This window comes from Hypanus sabinus, chromosome 14, assembly GCF_030144855.1.
Source record: "Hypanus sabinus isolate sHypSab1 chromosome 14, sHypSab1.hap1, whole genome shotgun sequence".
Classification (NCBI taxonomy): domain Eukaryota; kingdom Metazoa; phylum Chordata; class Chondrichthyes; order Myliobatiformes; family Dasyatidae; genus Hypanus; species Hypanus sabinus.
Window position 1 is genome coordinate 49,085,020 of NC_082719.1, and position 18,407 is coordinate 49,103,426.

At 40.2% G+C, this 18,407-nt stretch overlaps 1 protein-coding gene across 5 annotated transcripts in view; it reads right to left on the bottom strand.

Annotated features, from left to right (window-relative positions):
- gabrg1 (gamma-aminobutyric acid type A receptor subunit gamma1) overlaps positions 1–18,407 on the bottom strand; it is a 145,874-nt gene that overhangs the window by 26,424 nt on the left and 101,043 nt on the right. For all 5 annotated transcript variants that reach the window (XR_009515652.1, XM_059989130.1, XM_059989129.1 and 2 more), the window contains 3 exons: positions 14,386–14,468; positions 8,139–8,276; positions 5,321–5,473 (listed from right to left, as the gene is read on the bottom strand). Coding sequence is in view for 4 of the 5 variants with exons in the window: in XM_059989130.1 (XP_059845113.1) it covers positions 5,321–5,473; positions 8,139–8,276; positions 14,386–14,468 (374 nt within the window). In the remaining variant the exon portion in view is untranslated. The remainder of the gene's footprint in view (positions 1–5,320; positions 5,474–8,138; positions 8,277–14,385; positions 14,469–18,407) is intronic.

The window sequence follows — 18,407 nt, forward strand, 5'->3', positions numbered from 1 at the left end:
ATTCACCATAAAGACTAGGGCACATTATAACATCATGAACTGTGCTATATAAATGAAAGAGAATTGCTTTTAAGAGGACTAAAGTTGAAATCTGCAATCATTCCAAAGAATATTGGTGATTACCTAACCAGAGCACCATTTCACCTTCCTAATCTTAAAGCGTTGAATTGTTTATCACAAGTTAAAGTTCTTTCTGTTTCCAAAGAAGGCATCAAAATTGTGTTCTGGAGAGCAAAATAATAATAAGTAGGGATTCCCTTGCACTCCAAATTTTTTGGTTAATGTTTTATGGAACTGTGGTGAATTGGGAACTGAAGAATTTTTCCCATGATCTCCCTATTTTATTTTTAACATTTCTGTTTTTTGTGTTTCTGCATAGAACACCGTATATAGTGGACATGTCTAAGTTGAAATCTAGACCAATATATCACATATTTAAGACTATAAAATTCAGACCAGAAGTAGTTATGCATAGCAGTGGACTAATCTCTTCAACAGCTGACTGATAGAACCAATTCATAAAGGAAAATAAAACATGTTTGTTTTGCTAGTTTGTATGTAAGATGCGCCCTGAAAGTCAAAGCATCCCCATCAAATTCAACCCCTGCGTATTTACGTGATATCTATTGTCTTTCTAATGTCTACTTTAATTTATGATCCTCTTTAGGGCAATTTAAAGCAACCCATCTCTCTCCCCATCTCAGATGTGGGAGAAAAATTCAAACATATACAGAAAACCTACACAGCCAGAGAGAACATGCAAACTCCACACAGACACTACAAATGAATAGTATCAAGTGCAGATTGTTGGTGTTTATTGGCAGCTGCAGTGTGATTGGTTTCCATGTCTGGTCCAACATTACTGCACCAACAATTCCTCTACACAATCAGAGTTTGAAGTAATGGTGTCTTCTCCCAGGTTGAGGAGAAAGCTTTAAAAATCGGCACTTCGTAGCCATTTTCTCAGAGTTTGAACAACAGCTAATCAGTGTTCAGGATTCATTAGCAAGGTCAAATAAAAATAATGCGGGGGCAAGCAGAGTGGCTATTGTTGGAGTGGGGCAGTGTTAGAGTTGGGAGACTTTTGGCTTTGGGTCAGCAGGCTTGGGGATAACAGGTTTGGGCGATGTACGTATCTGGTAAGCCTTTTCTTGCTCATTCTTCATTTGTACAGTTGCTTCAGTGAGAGTGGTTCCAGGGGCTCTGCTTTGTTCTTTGCATGAGATGAGAGAATGCTGGGAGGGTCTCCAGCTTCCCGGTTAACTACGTCTACACCAGATGTACCGAGCTACAGCTCGTCAGAGAGCAACCGAACTGCTGGCTCTGTGACTCCGAAGGAAAGGGACACCAGAGGAATGCAGCGGTGACAGGAGATTAGAGGAGTAGATAGGAGAGTCTGTGGACACAGTAGAGAAACCCAGAAGGTATTTTACCTCACAGGTGCCAGGGTCAAGGATATATCAGATCATATCCACAACATTCTAAAGAGGAAGGGTGAGCTGCCAGATGTCTTGGTACATACGAACATTAATGAAATCTTGCACAAGGATACCAAAGTCCTTTCATGCCTCAGTTTTTTTTAATATATTCTATATCCATTTAGAAAATATTCTACCCTTTCATTTCTTCTAACAAAGTGCATGACCAAACACTTCCCAACACTTTGACCACAGCATCTGCAGTGTACTTTTTGTTTACTTCACAACACTGTATTCCACCTGCCACTTCTTTCCCATTTTCCTAATCTGTCTAAGTCCTTGTGTCGTCTCTCTACTTCCTCAAAACTACCTGTTCCTCCACCTATCTTCATATCTGTAAACTGCAACAAAACCATGAATTCCATCATCCAAGTCATTGACATATAACATAAAAAGAACCAGTTCCAACACAGACTCCTGTAGAACACCACTAGTCACCAGCAGCCACCAGAAAAGGCCTCTTTATTCTCACTCCTGGCATCTCACTTATTGGCATCCTGCCAATCAGTCACTGTTTTATCCATCCTAGAATCTTTCCTGCAAACCAATGGACTCATAGCTTGTTAAGCAGCCTCATGTGTGGCACCTTGTAAAAGGCCTCCTGAAAATCCAAGTATATATCATAAACCAATTCTCCTTTATCTATCCTGCTTCTTATTTCTTCAAATAATTACAACAGGTTTTTAAATTTTATTTATTTATTTTTACTGAATGTGGGCATCAGCTAAGCCTGCATGTATTGCCCATCCCTAGACGCCTTTGAGAAGGTGGTGATGAGCTGCCTTCTTGAACCACTGCAGTCCCTGAGGTGTAGGGACACCCACAGTGCTGTTAGGAAGGGAATTCTGTGATTTTAACCCAACAGCAATGAAGGAATGGCAATGTTTCCAATTCAGGATGGGGAGTGACTTGGAGGGGGATTTGCAAGTGCTGGTGTTCCCAGGTATCTGCTGTCCTCATCCTTCTAAATGGTAGTGGTCATGAGTCTGGAAGGTGCTGCCTCAGGAACTTTGGTGTGTTGTTGCCAGGCATCTTGTAGATGGTAAACACTGCTGCAACACTGTTCATTGATGGTAGAGGGATTGGATACTTGTGGAAGGGGTACCAATCAAGTGGTCTGCCTTGTACTGGATAGTATCAAGCTTTCTGAATGTTGATGGAGCTGCTCTCATCCAGGCGAGTGGCAAGTATTCCTTGTAGAAGGTAGACAGGCTCTGGGGAGTCAGGAGGTGAGTTACACACCACAGGATACCTAGCCTTTGGCCTACCCTGGTAGCCATCGTGATTATATGGCTAAACTAATTCAGGTTTCTGTCAATGGTAACCCCAAGAATGTTGATAGTAGGGGATTCAGTGATGGTGATGCCTCTGAATGTCAAGGAACAGTGGTTAGAACCTCTCTTGTTGGAGATGATCATTGCCTGGCACTTGCTTGAGTCGAATTTTACTCGTCACTTGTCAGCCCAAACCTGGATATTGTCCAGATCCTGCTGCATTTGGCTGTGAACTGCTTCACTATCTGAGGAGTCATGAATGGTGCAGAACTTTGTGCAGTCTTCTGTGAATATCCCCAATTCTGACCTTATGATGGAAGGAAGGTCATTGATGAAGCAGCTGAAGATGGTTGGTCCTACGACACTTCCTTGAGGAACTCCTGCAGTTATGTCCTGGGGATGAGATGATTGACCTCCAACCATTACAACCATCTTCTTTTATGTCAGGTCTGATTCCAACCAGCGGAGGATTTTCCCCCTAATTCCCATTGACTCTATTTTAGCTAGGACACCTTGATGCCATTCTCAGTCAAATGCTGCCTTGATGTCGAGGGCTAACACTCTCACCTCACCTCTGGTATTTCGCTCTTTGGTCCATGTTTGGACCAAGGAGGTGATGAGGTCAGGAGGTGATGAGTGGCCATGGAGGAACCTAAAGCTGAACAGGTTATTGCCAAGTAGGTGCTGAATGATAGCACCGTTGATGGCCCCTTCCATTACTTTGCTAATGATTGACAGTAGGCTGATAGGGTGGTAATCAGCTGAGTTGGACTTGTCCTGTTTCTTGTGTACAGGACATACCTGGGCAATTTTCCACATTGCTGGGTAGATGCAGGTGTTGTAGCCGTACTGGAACAGCTTGGCTGGTAGCACAGCAAGTTCTGGACTAATGCTGGGATTTTGTTTGGGCCCATAGCCTTCACAGTATCCAGTGCTTTCAGCCATTTCTTCATATCAGGTGGCGTGAATCGGTTCGGCTGCGTACTGACATCTGGGATGCTGGGGTTTCCGGAGGAGGCCGAGCTGGATCATCCACGGCCCTTCTGACTGAAGATTGTTGCAAATGCCTCAGCCTTACCTTTTGCACAGGTGTGCTGGCTCCTCTATCATTGAGGATGGGAATATTTGTGGAGCCCCCTCCTCCAGTGAATTGTTTGATTATCCACCACCATTGGTGGCTGGATGTGGCAGGACTACAGAGCTTACATCTAGTCCGTTGGTTGTGGGACCCCTTAGTTCTGTCTATTACTATTACTTGCTGCTTATGGTGTTTGGCATGCAAATAGTCCTGTACTGTGGCTTCACCAGGGTGATGCCTCATATTGAGGTATGCCTGGTTGCCTGCACTCTTACTTGAACCAGAGTTGATCCCCTGGCCTGGAGGTAATGTTAGAGTGGGAGATATGCCGGTCCATGAGGTTGCAGATTGTAGTTGAATACAATTCTGCTGGTGCTGATGGCCCACAGCGCCTCTTAGATGCCCAGTCTCGGGCTGCTAGGTCTGTTCAAAGTCTATCCCATTTAAAATGGTGGTGGTGCAACACAACACGGTGGAGGGTTTCTTCAATGTGGAGACAGGAGATATTCTCCACAAATACTGTGAGGTGGTCACTCTTAACAGTGCTGTTAAGGATGGATGCTTCCACGGCAGGCAGGTTGGTGAGAATGAGGTCAAGTGTGGTTTCCCTCTTGTTGGTTCCTTCACCACCTGCTGTAGTCCCAGTCTAGTAGCTGTGTCCAGCTCAGTCTGTGGTGGTGCTACCAAGCCACTCCTGGTGATGGACAATGAAAACCCCCACCCGGAGTATGTTCTGTGACCTTGCTACCCTCAATGCCTCCTCCAAGTGCTGCTCAACATGGAGAAATACTGATTCATCAGCTGAGGGAGGCCAGGATGCAGTAATCAGCAGGAGGTTTCCTTGCCTATGTTTAACCTGGTGCCATGAAACAGGGCTGGTTTTGCCATTGTCACTTCCGGTTCCTAGGTGATGTCAGGTTGTCAGTCTGGGTTCTTTCCTTATCATTTTCTTTTTAACGGTTGGATACAACTGAATAGCTGAATTTTGCCCTAATGTAATCAAAAAATATCTTGTGGACACTGAGAGTTGCCAGGGTGACTCCCTCTCTATTATGGGGTGACCACCCCTGCTAGGTTTGTCCTGGCTGTACGACAGTACATACCAGGGAATGGTGATGGTGGAGTCTGGAATGTTAACTGTAAAGTAAGATTTTGTCAGTACAACTATGTCAGTAGTCTGTAAGACAGCTTTCCCAATTTTGGCTCAAGTCCCCAGATGTTAGTAAGGAGGACTTTGAGGGTTGACAGGGCTGGTTTTGCCATTGTCACTTCCGGTTCCTAGGTGATGTCAGGTTGTCAGTCTGGGTTCTTTCCTTATCATTTTCTTTTTAACGGTTGGATACAACTGAATAGCTGAATTTTGCCCTAATGTAATCAAAAAATATCTTGTGGTCAGTGTTAATAAAAACATAAATGCAAATCAGCTCCTTTAAAAATTGTTCAACACTTTGTCACTAAAAATCAGAAATCTGTTTGAAGCCAGTTCATACCTAATGATGTTCTTGCTGGCACAGCCTCTTTATTGATCCAGAATGAAACCCATGACAAGACAACTGTAAGTGAGCAAGGTATGTAGGTCTGAATAGTGAAGTAGCCCATTCTTCTACTTAGATCAAAGAATATTGTCATGATGACATAGTCTCCTGTAAAGTAGAAAATTAAATTACATTTCAATTAATTAAAATAACACAATTTTTAATATGAGTCAATAAAAAAGAATTGTTTTTCCAATATCTACTTGACCATCTTCTCATTAAAATTGATCACAGTTTTCTCAACCACACGATAAGCTGTATTTGCTGCTTTTCAAAATATAACAGTGTCAGGAGATCCTCTGCATAAACTGGCTGATGAATGGACTGTATTTTTAAAAAAATCCATTTAGAGCACAGACGTCCTAACATAACCTTAAAATTAAATCATCCTCAGTAAGCACTGACCCAGATTTTACAATCGGTGATGATGGGGTTGTGTTTGACGGTGATCCAAAAGCAGTTACTCACAAAGATTTAGCAGACTCAGGAGCACTGAGTTGACTTTGACTGTACAACATTCATCAGGTATTGGCAATTTCCTGCAACTGTCATTCAAATGAAGAATTCACAAAGCAGTAAAACAAAAGGCTGGGGATTCAACTTGCATTTAAATAATTTAACAGCATAGTAATATATGATTAGCAGAATACCTAAACTACCATAAATAAATTTTCAAATATTTGTTTATGGCTGCGAGGAGAGAAGGCATCGCAGAGACACATTAGCTAAGTCACTAACCTCTGCTTATGTGTGTGTGGAGTTTGTGCATGTTCTTCTAGTGACTGTGTGGGTTTCTCCTGATGCTCCTGTTTCCTCCCACTTTCCAAGATGGATGATAAATGCATGACTGTAAATTGTCACAAGACTGGTACAATGTAGATACAGATGATAATAATGTAGAGAGAATAGGTTACAGGAAAAATTAGTAGAGTAATGAACTGCAGAAACTCAATGGGCTGAAATACCTTCCTTTGACGTTATAAAGAAACATGGAAGAAATAAATATGTAATGAAACTCCATAGTCGTGAAATCAGTTCAGTGCACTAGGAAGGTTCAATAGCAGTTATAAATGAAGTTAACATTTAAAATGGCATTAGTTGCGACGAGAACTAATGTCATGTTGTGCAGTCTCAGCACAAATTCTGCGTTCATTGCAATTGCAAGGGGAGCATAGCCAAATCTGTGGAAGAGCAGTATAACTGGTTAGAACTTGAGGTTTCCACTTGTAACTGCATAATTGTTGATAGCTAGTATTCCCGTCAATTTTACCCAATAGCAGTGAACAGTTAGTTGTCTTTTGAAGATCAATGTAAGTGCAAACTCTGGGCCATTTCATATTGGAATCTCATGAGTTTTAATGAGTGCAACAATATTCCGACCTACTGATGCATTCTTGCCATTGCACTGACAACTCCAAAAATTAGGCCAATGCTCTTTTACATGGATATTCCAGATTGTGTTTAAAAGCATCCTCAATATTAAATATAAAATAGTTTCCTGAAGATGAGTTATGTTCAGATATTTTTCAGTGCAACTTTTATTTTTATCTCTCTTTCAGCTCCTGATAGGCACTTTAAACAGCATGTCTGTCAATTAGTCAATCTTTAAACAAGCTTAGCAACCTGGTTTTCTGGTCTTTACTGATTTCCTTCTTTTAATTAGTAAGGTTACAAATATAACACCAAGGTAAATTATATAAACTGTTTTACTGCCTTTGTTAATCCATAGAGCCACTATCCAGTGGTCCACAGTCAGAGAGTGAGAATAACATGCTATCACATCAATTATGTTTGAGGACATCCTCCTTAGTGGCTCACCAGGGACCTGGCAAAATACTTTGCACAACAGACGGAAAGACCTGTGCATTACTGGCCACTGGGATTTGCTATCAGTGTCACTAAGTAAGCAGGCATTATTCAATTAGCGTAATGGTATCCTTCCTGTAAAATAACATGTCACTTTCCCAATGTGACTTAAACTGTTTAATCATCTGATCAACTTGAACTGTTATAGTTAATCTGGAGACATGAAGATGAATCTCACCTGACAGCCAGGGAATTTCAATTTGAGTAATAAAGTAAATCTAAAATATAAATCTGATCTTCATAATGGTAACCAAGGAACAATTGAAATGTCATCAAAATTCCTTTAATTCACCTAAAGAAAGGATAGCTGCCATCCTAATCTGGTCTGGCCTGGCCTAACTCTAATAAAAAGCATTACATGCCTCTTGAAATGGAAAATAGGTGCTGGCCTTCCCACCAAAAATGAAGGAATGAAATATCTGCAGTTACATCTGTTTGACAGGTGAAATAATGCTGCACTGAACATGTAAATTAATATCACAATATATAATATCTAGTCCTTACTGTCTCGTGCTTAGTCTGTGAGGAATTTTTACTTTCAGTACAGGAACAAAGCAGGCAGCTGAGGTTTTCATGCTCATTCTCTGTCTATCCTAGTTTGGCTTTCCACTAATGTCAAATGAAAGGAAAACGAGGCAACAATGCCACACTATCACCCCCTGTTTCTCCTGATGACTGCACCTGCTTTACAACTCTTCATTTCACTCTTGATTAATTCAGAACATCCTTTAAGATGTCACTCAATGGGAAAAAGATAATAGCATCCCAATAAAAGAAAAATGACAATGTTGTGTGTGTAATACTGATTTAAAAAAAAACAACCTGACCATTTCTGCTCTTGGAGGAAGTAAAAGGTTTGAAAACTAAACAGTTTTACAGAAGCATTGTGGCACAATCCCTTCCTTACCAGACTGTGTATGCATTACTTCAGTGATGTTTCTCAAGCCAACAAATGCAAACTGGTAAAGTCTCCAATGCCTCTGGTCAGCAACCTCAACGGAATTGTGCTTCCAGCGATACTCAATTTCATTTTTAGGATACCCATCTAGAAAAGAAATTCTTGAGAAATATAAAGGAGTTAACTCACAGTGACTATAGAAATCAATTAGGTTCATTGGGATCATGAACCCAGGTTTTCTGCAAAGGGCTTGTTAGCTCCAGAGAGTAATTTGAGTCGAGGATAGTAGAGTATTTTTTTGTTCCTGTCCACTGGTGAGATGATCACACACGGCCCTCTTGATATTTATTTGGATTATTATAAATGCAGTATTAACAAATAATATGTGAAAAATTAGCCAACACTTTATTGCCTGATGTTGCTAGCAGAACATAGAGACAATACAGCATTGAGATCTGCTGCTCCCAGGAAGTCCAAAGTTATAAACCAACTCCGGACACTCACAATGGGTCAGAAGAAATTCTTTTTCTCCTCCCTTATTATAAACACTTCAGTCAATACTATGGCAGCTCTGGTTTAAGATAATTAAGTAACAATTAAGTGGGACGGGAAGAGTAAAAGGGGATTTGAGGGGCAAGGTTTTCACATGAGGTGGTGTGTTTTTTGGAATGGGCCACCAAAGGAAATGGTAAAGGCAGGTGAAGTTATAATGCTTAAAAGACATTTGGACTGTTACATAGATAAGAAATATTTAAAGGTATGTAGTCCATTTGGAACTAGCTCAGGAAGGCTCATTGGCCATCATGGGAGAGTTGTGGGAAGTCTCCAGGACTCCAAATTACTTTATTTGATGAAATATTACCTTTATTTGATGAAATCCTGTTGGCACACCTCCAAATCTTATGATATAGTTGCAGAACTATGAATTAGTTTTAAAGCCAATCTTTGCAAATGGCACAATTTAAAATCCTTAGAATGATGATGACACTGAAAAGTTATTGTTATGATCAGGTGAAATCCTAAATGTTGCACTTCATTCTTTCAATAAAGGAAGACATTAAGTGACAACATTCGCCACCAACTCCAATGAACAGCTTCTGGTCATCAGAAGAGAAGCATGTTCAAAGACCAAAAGTTTAACCAAGCACATGGTTAAACTGAGAAGCGGTGATCCCACCTCTTGTAGTGCTTTGGATTCAAGGACACTGTATAGAATGCACCTCATAGTACTAACACTCTCTCTCTAAAATCCTCCAGATCACTTGGCAGGTTGGGCAAAATAATTGCAGCATCCTCTCCCAGGCCAACCGTACCAGCCCTGATCAATTCAACCTGCTCTGATAAGCAAGCTATACCGTCTGCCTCTCTGATTCATGACTCACCAAACATGCACTGTACACCACCCTCCATCATGGGAAAAGATTTCCAGGAAGGCAGAGAAAAACATTCCAAGGACATTTTTAAACTCTTTTTATAACTTGTGTCCCTTCAAAGCCCATGATGTATTGTAAAGAAGAAAAAGCAGCCAGGAAGGAGCATGGTACCTCAGCAAGGAGAATGGGGAAATGTTTCACAAACAGAGAAAGGAATACACAACTCTTTAAACTTCCTGCATACAACCTGCATCACCTATGGTATAGTCAATCTGGCTCAGCCATCTCAAAACCCACACTACTGGAATGGAAGCAAGTAATCCCCAACACTTAAGGAGTGCCAAGATGACATAACATGTTATGTGGGTGTGACATAATTATATCAAACAGTGTGTAAAAAAAGTGTCTTTGGATATAACAATGTAACATGACAAAAATCAAACCTTGCCTGACATTTTATGAAGCTAATAGGGCTTCACGGCAATCATTTTCAGGATAATGTTACACACTGCTAATGGAATTATATTTCTATTTTACTCCCTTGGGATAGATTTCAATGTTGACATTTATAATACAATGAAATAGTGATTAGGTTACAAGACTTGTATTCAGAAACCTGAATTAATGATCCCAAGATATGACTATGAATTCCAGTATGGGGAGTTATATCCAAGGAAGTAAATAAAAATTTGGAATAGAATTAGTTCATGAGAAAAGGAATTCTGCCAACTTCACCCTGTTTATGCTACATATGATCCAATTTGGATCTATGTGGTAGACTCCAAACTGCCTTCTATATTCAGGATAGCAGTGATAAAGGAAATAAACACCAGCCTCACCAGCAAAACTCACATCCCAGGAATAAATTAGCCATGATTGAATGACAGAGATGGGCCAAATGGCCTAATTCTGCTCCTTTGCCTCATAAACATATAATGATCATCCTTAACTTTCCATGATGGAGTGATACCTAGCCACTTTGAAACACCACACTCCACGTGGTGAAAAAAATATGATCAGCCACTGGACTATTGTTGGTGAAGAGGTTCCACAGCAGTAATGACGGATGGTTTGTCACCCGTGAAGATTTATGAGGGTAAGGGGTTGGGGGGAGGCTGTGCTGGATGATGTGATTGGGAGGCATCTGCAAGTGTTCCCATGTACATTAGAAATGACAAGTACTGTACATAATAAAATTCCATTTTGACAGTATTATCCTATAGGTCTCCCAGAAGTCAACAGGTATTAGAGAAGCATATATATACAGAAATCATACAGAGATGCAAAAATAATTGGATTATAATCATGATTTTAATATTGATTGGGACTGCTTTAAAACCTCCTCCCAGTCGCCTTAATTCTACGTGCTCTAGTATCTCACACTTCGACATGGATACAGACAATTCCCCTCATAACGCCCCTTCTCTAGAAAGGCCACAGAAAACTTTGCAGGATATGCTTACCAAATTCTGCCCTTAGCACTAAAGCAGTCCCAATCAATATTAATTGAATATACTGATCAAATAATCCGAGGAGTAATTTCTTGGAATGTACTGCGAGGAGGTGATGAAGCAAGGGACAGTAATGACACTTAAAGGCTTCTGAACAGGTACATAAACGAGCAAGGCACAGAGGGATGTGAAATCGTTGTAGGCAAGATGGATTAGTGTAGATAGGCATGCCGTTCAGCATAGAAGTGGTGGGTGTTAGACTTTCTCCTTTAAATAGTTCATTTTCCCTTGTTGTATGGCATGAATATTACTTACCACATATCAGACAATGCTTAGATGCCCCTCCTGCATGCAGGCAAGGATAGCTCTTTTTTCCAATGATTTACTACCGAAATGGAATATTATGTAATTATCAGCAAACATCCCTATTTCTAACCTTAAAGCCACTCCTAGCTTACTTTTGGAATTCAGCCCACACTTTGACCAAGGCTTTGATGAGGCCTGGAGCCAAGAGGTCCTGATGAGATATAAAATGGTAATCACTGGGAAGGTTATTGGAGAATACACGTGAATGACACTTTCCATCTCTTGGTGAATAAGAGTTGAATTGACTGGGTGGTAATTATTGGAGTGAATTTGTCATTTTCTTTCTGAATAAGACATAATTAGGTAATTTTCCATATTATTGTGTAGATGAAATTATGCATTTTTATCCATTGACTACATTTATATGCCCAAGTTACTGTGCAGCAATTTAAACTCAGATCCCTGGAACTTATTTGCAGATTCCGAATTGTTATTTTAACTCTACCTACCTTTCCCCTTTAAGCATAATATGTAACAGACAAGTTCCATTGTGGGCATAAAACATCGACACTAATTGTTGAAGATTTGTCATTGCTCCCAAATGTATTTTAAAATTGTAGATGTTGGAATTATTGACTCACTACAATAATGCAGAGCATGGTTATAATTTGTTTGTCATAGACTAGGCAAGATTTATTTTATTCTACTGATTGAATGTGAAATTGGATTGGTTTGGTTAAAATAAAGACATGTTTGGGATGTTTTAAAGGCATTGTTAAAGACAAGCTAGCCTGGAATATAAAGGAGGATAGCAAAAGCTTTTTTAGGTATGTGAAGAGAAAGAAGATAGTTAAGAACAATGTTGGGCCCTTGAAGAATGAATTGGGTGAAATTGTTATGAGAAACAGAGAAATGGCAGAAGAACTTAATAAGTACTTTAAATCTGTCTTCACTAGGAAAGACACAAGCAATCTCCCAGATGTATGGATGGGCCAAGGACATAGGGTAACAGAGGAAATGATACAGATTGACATTAGGAAGGAAACGGTGATGAGTAGACTGATGGGACTGAAGGCTCACAAATCCCCAGGTCTGCATCCTAGGGTACTAAAGGAGGTGGCCCTGGAAATTGTGGATGTATTAGTAATCATTTTCCAATGTTCCTTAGATTCAGGATCAGTTCCTGAGGATTGGAGAATGGCTAATGTTATCCCACTTTTTAAGAAAGGAGGGAGGGAGAAAACAGAACTATCATCTTGTCAGCCTAACATCAGTAGTGGGGAAGATGCTAGAGTCCATTATTAAGGATGAAATAGTGGCATATCTAGATAGCAGTTATAGGATTGGGCCGAGCCAGCATGGATTTACCAAGGGCAAATCATGCTTGACTAATCTATTGGAGTTTTTCGAGGATGTAACCAGGAAGTTAGACAAGGGAGATCCAGTGGATGTAGTGTACCTCGATTTTCAGAAGGCATTTGATAGAACCCCACATAGGAGATTGGTGGGTAAAATCAGAGCTCATGGCATTGGGGGGAAGATATTGACATGGATAGAAAACTGGTTGGCAGCTAAAAAGCAAAGGGTAGCGGTGAATGGGTGTTTCTCGGAATGGGAAGTGGTGACTAGTGGGGTGCCACAGGGCTCGGTATTGGGACCACAGCTGTTTACGATTTACATAAACGATTTAGATGAAGGCATTGAGAATAACATCAGCAAATTTGCTGATGATACTAAGCTAGGTGGCAGTGTGACATGTGATGAGGATGTTAGGAGAATTCAGGGTGACTTGGATAGGCTGGGTGAGTGGGCAGATACTTGGCAGATGACGTTTAATGTGAATAAGTGTGAGGTATCTACTTTGGGAGTAAGAACAGGAAGGCAGATTATTATCTGAATGGTGTAGAGTTAGGTAAGGGAGAAATACAAAGAGATCTAGGAGTACTTGTTCATCAGTCACTGAAGGTGAATGAGCAAGTGCAGCAGGCAGTGAAGAAGGCTAATGAAATGTTGGCCTTTATTACAAAGGGAATTGAGTACAAGAGCAAGGAAATTCTTTTGCATTTGTACAGGGCCCTGGTGAGACCACACTTGGAGTATTGTGTACAGTTTTGGTCTCCAGGTTTAAGGAAGGACATCCTGGCTATAGAGGAAGTGCAGCGTAGATTCACAAGGTTAATTCCTGGGATGTCCGGACTGTCTTATGCAGAGAGGTTAGAGAGACTGGGCTTGTACATGCTGGAATTAAGGAGATTAAGAGGGGATCTGATTGCAACATATAAGATTATTAAGGGATTGGACAAGATAGAGGCAGGAAATATGTTCCAGATGCTTGGAGAGTCCAGTACCAGAGGGCATGGTTTGAGAATAAGGGGTAGGTCATTTAGGACAGAGTTAAGGAAAAACTTCTTCTCCCAGAGAGTTGTGGGGGTCTGGAATGCTCTGCCTCGGAAGGCAGTGGAGAGCAATTCTCAGGATGCTTTCAAGAAGGAGCTAGATAGGTATCTTATGGATAGGGGAATCAAGGGATATGGGGACAAGGCAGGAACCGGGTATTGATAGTAGATGATCAGCCATGATCTCAGAATGGTGGTGCAGGCTCAAAGGGCTGAATGGTCTACTTCAGCACCTATTGTCTATTGTCTATTGTTCTAATGTAAGTATATCTAAGTCATATATTCAGGTTTTCAAAATTAAAATAATTTATATTTTATGTAAAAATGAAAAAAAAACAAAATTAAGCATGAAGTTCAAAATGATTTTGAAGAAATAGAAATAATTTGTTGAAAATCACGGTAAGAAATAAAACGATGACTTTATTTGTACTATTCTAAACAAAGCCTCAGAAGCAAACCTATTCTTCATTTTTTCACCACAATACAATTTGGGAATTATTGCATCAAAGGCATCATGGTAAATAAACAGGTTAATGTGACCTAGCTGCATTTGACTGATGGTGGTTTAAAGAATTAACAAAACTGCAATGTTCACTTTGACTATAATTTACATGATAATGGCTTATTGATCACATTAAACACCCACATAGTGATATAGCAAATTACAACATAATTTATATCTCAAATTATTTTGTACTGGAAGAAAAGCCTTACATTGCATAACACTTACAGCTTGAGAATTCCAGTGGGCAAGAATGATGATCCATAGGGAAATCATGAAGCTGGAGATAACATTCAGCATTGATGGTTAATCTAATGTTTGCAATCAAAAATGAAAAACAAAGTGGTCAACATTGTAATTCAGAATTTTAGTCATATGTAAACATTATTCATAAATATCTCTACATGTGGTCACTGGAGTAGTAATGTTTATTCTACGTAAACATAAACTTACTCATAGTTAATGACTTAACATCAGATTTTGTGGAAAATTGATTGCAGGGAAATGCAGCCTGAAAAAAAATGGCTGACCGCCCCAGAAACCTTAACGCAAACATTACGTTAAAGGTGCACCAGCAGAATCCTTTGGAAATTGTACATTGCAATGCAACACACATTAGGTGATTTTAGCAGCTCTAGTCAAAAACTCACACCTTCAATTAAGCTATGCACTACTGACAGCCAAGGATTCCCATCAATAACCAAAATTGCTGCTGCTTTTACAATCTCCTTCCATAAGTAATGAATTGAGTGAAATGGAATTAATCACTTAATCAATTAATTGAATCACTAAGTAGGCAGATGAAACAGCATAATAACTTTTTTTTCCATAGAATCTCATGGACTGGGGGCAGTGGGAAAATTATCTCTCGTGTGTTACTTCATCCTGTTACTAGATATTCAGTGTCACTTGACTCTGCCACTTTGATCAGGATCATGTCTTCATTAACCGGGTCCAACACTACTGGTTTTTATTGCGATCTTTCTTATTCTACCATCTATCTTATTAAGGTTCAAGGTTATGATTGTGCTAATGGTTTTGGGGGTGGCGGCTGAGGTTGGTTGTATTGCTTACAGTCGGTATTGGGGACTGGATTGTAAGGAATTCCGCCATTCCAGTGGCCCAATCAGTGGCAGGAGCAGCTCACGTGCTCCTTCATGTGTTCCAGCAGCTCTCATTGTTTCAATTCCAGGGGTATCCTTCCTTCTGAATATGCCCCTAGAAGTTATTTTTCTGCATAGTTATTGCCCCCTCAGCATCTCCCTAGGCACTCAGAAAGCACAGTAAGGAGGAGTCCTCTGAAACCTTATAAATAGCATAGATTATGCATACAATTGAAAAGTTCAAAGTTGAAAGTAAAATTTATTTTCAGAGTACATACATGTCACCGCATGCAACTCCGGAGATTATTTTTTTGTGGGCATACTTAGAAAATCTATAGATCAATAACTGTAATTAGGATCTATAGACTGTAAACTGTAATCAAACTCTGCAAATGCAGATAATAAATAGCAATGAATAATGAGGATGAAATAACAAGATAAAAGAGTCCTTCAATGAGTGTAGTTATCCCCTTTTGGTTAAGAACCTGATGGTTGAGAGGTAGAACCTGGTGGAGCGAGTCCTGAGGCTCCTGTACCTTCTACTCGATGGCAGCAGCGAAAAAAGAGCATGGACTGGGTGGTGAGCATCTTTGATGATGGATGTTGCTTTCCTACGACAGCGTTTCATGTAGGTGTGCTCAATGGTTGGGAGGGTTTTACCTATGATGTATTGGGCTGAATCCACTACCTTTTGTGGTATTTTCCACTCAAAGGCTTTAGTGTTCCCACACCTGGCCAGATAATATTAAGGATCTACGCATGTCCAGCTCCAAAAACTTGGTATCTTTAAATTATTGCGCAGGCCCCAGTTTCTAGTGACATATTCCTTCAATTAATATTTATAAGTTGTGAAACTTTAAATTTTGATGCTGGTGTAAATAAATAATAGTGTACACCTCCAAAAATGTTCATTTTGATTACAGGCAATCAGCCCTCAATTATCAGCAGTGGCTGGTACAATAGAGAGCAAAAGTCACACTCACATAGTATATTTCATTTTTCAAAATGCATTCACCGAAAAAAGCAAACACAAGGAAATCTGCAGATGCTGGAAATTCAAACAATACACACAAAATGATGGTGGAACACAGCAGGCCAGGCAGCATCTATAAGGAATCCTGACGAAGGGTCTCAGCCTGAAACATTGACAGTGCTTCTTCTTATAGATGCTGCCTGGCCTGCTGTGTTCCACCAGCATTTTGTGTGTATTGTTCACAGAAAAAAATTGTTGTTTCCCCTTTAAGAGCAGTCATAATACCCTGCAAATTCTCAACTATTTATAAATATAAAATTCCCCATCACAATTACACAATTATCTTTCTGTATCACCTCCCAAGCTTTCATCTCTGCCACAAATGCTTTAACTGCCTCGCTGCTCTGTTTTTATGTTGTGTTAGGCTGATATTGGTAAGTCCATTCACTGCGACATCCCTCAATGGAGCATTTGAACTGTGTCAGCATTGCATAAAACACCTCTCTTGAAGCAACCCCTTCAATCTGTGCACACCCAAGCCCCTCAACCATGCTGTTATTGACAAAAGTGTTATAGACTTAGACCTTCTCCGTAGAATTCATCCAATTTTGAATAACGTCACTACAGCAAACAAACCCTGTCACTATACACTTGCCCCCACCTTTTCTTGTTAAACTAGGATTTCTGTCTTTGCTGGCTGTCAAGGAATTGCCGTCCTGTCCAATGTGCCCCGCTTTGTAACACTGAACATCCTGAGATCAGGTAACTCCAATGAAATCTACGGCAAAATCTTGAACCTTTTCTAACCATAAGACCTGCACCTTTAGTACCTATGTGGCTTTCAGCTGCCCCCACCTGCAACATCCCTATGGCTTGGCAGAAAACCATGCCACCACTATCACTATCTTCACTTACACCACATGATTGGACTGTGAGGGAAAATGCTTCACAGCTTTCAGCCCCATTTCCATCCCACTGGTATTTCTGTACACTCCGTGAAATGTAATGGCAGCTCGAACCTGCTGCTCATCCGTTTGTGTCTGCTTCATCATTCAGCATAATCACTGCCACCTTACTGCCCTAACAGTGAACACTTCATCCAGTGGTTAAAAGTTACACCTGAATTCTCTGATATACTAAATGAACTCCTGATCTAAAAAAGCCAGGAATTGTCTTCAACCTGACAACCTATTCACCAAACACTTTCTTCTGACCTCTGGCTGCATGGACCAGATTTATAATTCTTGAAATTTATAATTCTCTGGTTCTGATGGATTATGATGTCTCTCTGAGGTTTTCACTATGCTTTTGCATATGACATTTTCTGTAGCTGATGCATTTAATGGACTCACCAAGGCCTAGAGCTCCAATACCAGCTACAGCATATTCTGCTTAGGTGTTTCCACATTACTTTGCCTTGTGGCCTTTCCAGGGACACTGATGATATTGTTTGCTGCCCCACCCCAGAAATATTATCACTCATTCCATACGCAGAGATAATCATTATACTCATTGCGTGTTATCGCCACTGCTTTACTCAGGGAACTCTGTTCCCTATTGTATTGTCACTGGATTATTATCCTTCGCATCTACAAATGGCAGCTATCAAATCTGAGCCCAGTATGGTTGTCATAGGCTCAATTGTTGTTGTTTGTTAAGACAATTAAAGGCATATACTGTAATTCCCAAATAATAGCAGTGGCCGATGTGACAATGTGTGAAAAGCACGTTCAGGAACAGCTTCTACCCTGCTGCTATAAGACTACTGAATGGTTCTGTAGTACGATAAGATAAATGCTTGACCTCACGATCTACCTTATGATGACCTTTTACCTTATCATTTAACAGCACTGCTCACTCTCTGTAGCTGTTACTCTATTCAGCATTGTTACTGTTTTATATTCTTCTCCTTTAATGAACTGTGGAGTGCTTTGATCAGATGAATGGTATGCAAGACAAGCTTTTCAATTCCTGTTCAAGTGTGTCACATTTGAAAGGTTTGAAAGGTGTAAAAGTCTGTATCATATGATGCACTCATTTCTTGAAAGGTATGCACCACAGTACTCACCTCTTACACATTGACAAGACATACTCATAAGGATCCTGTCCACATTTTGAATTTTGCTAACTTTTCAAAATAGATTCTACCACGTAGGTTAGTGGAGTCAACCATA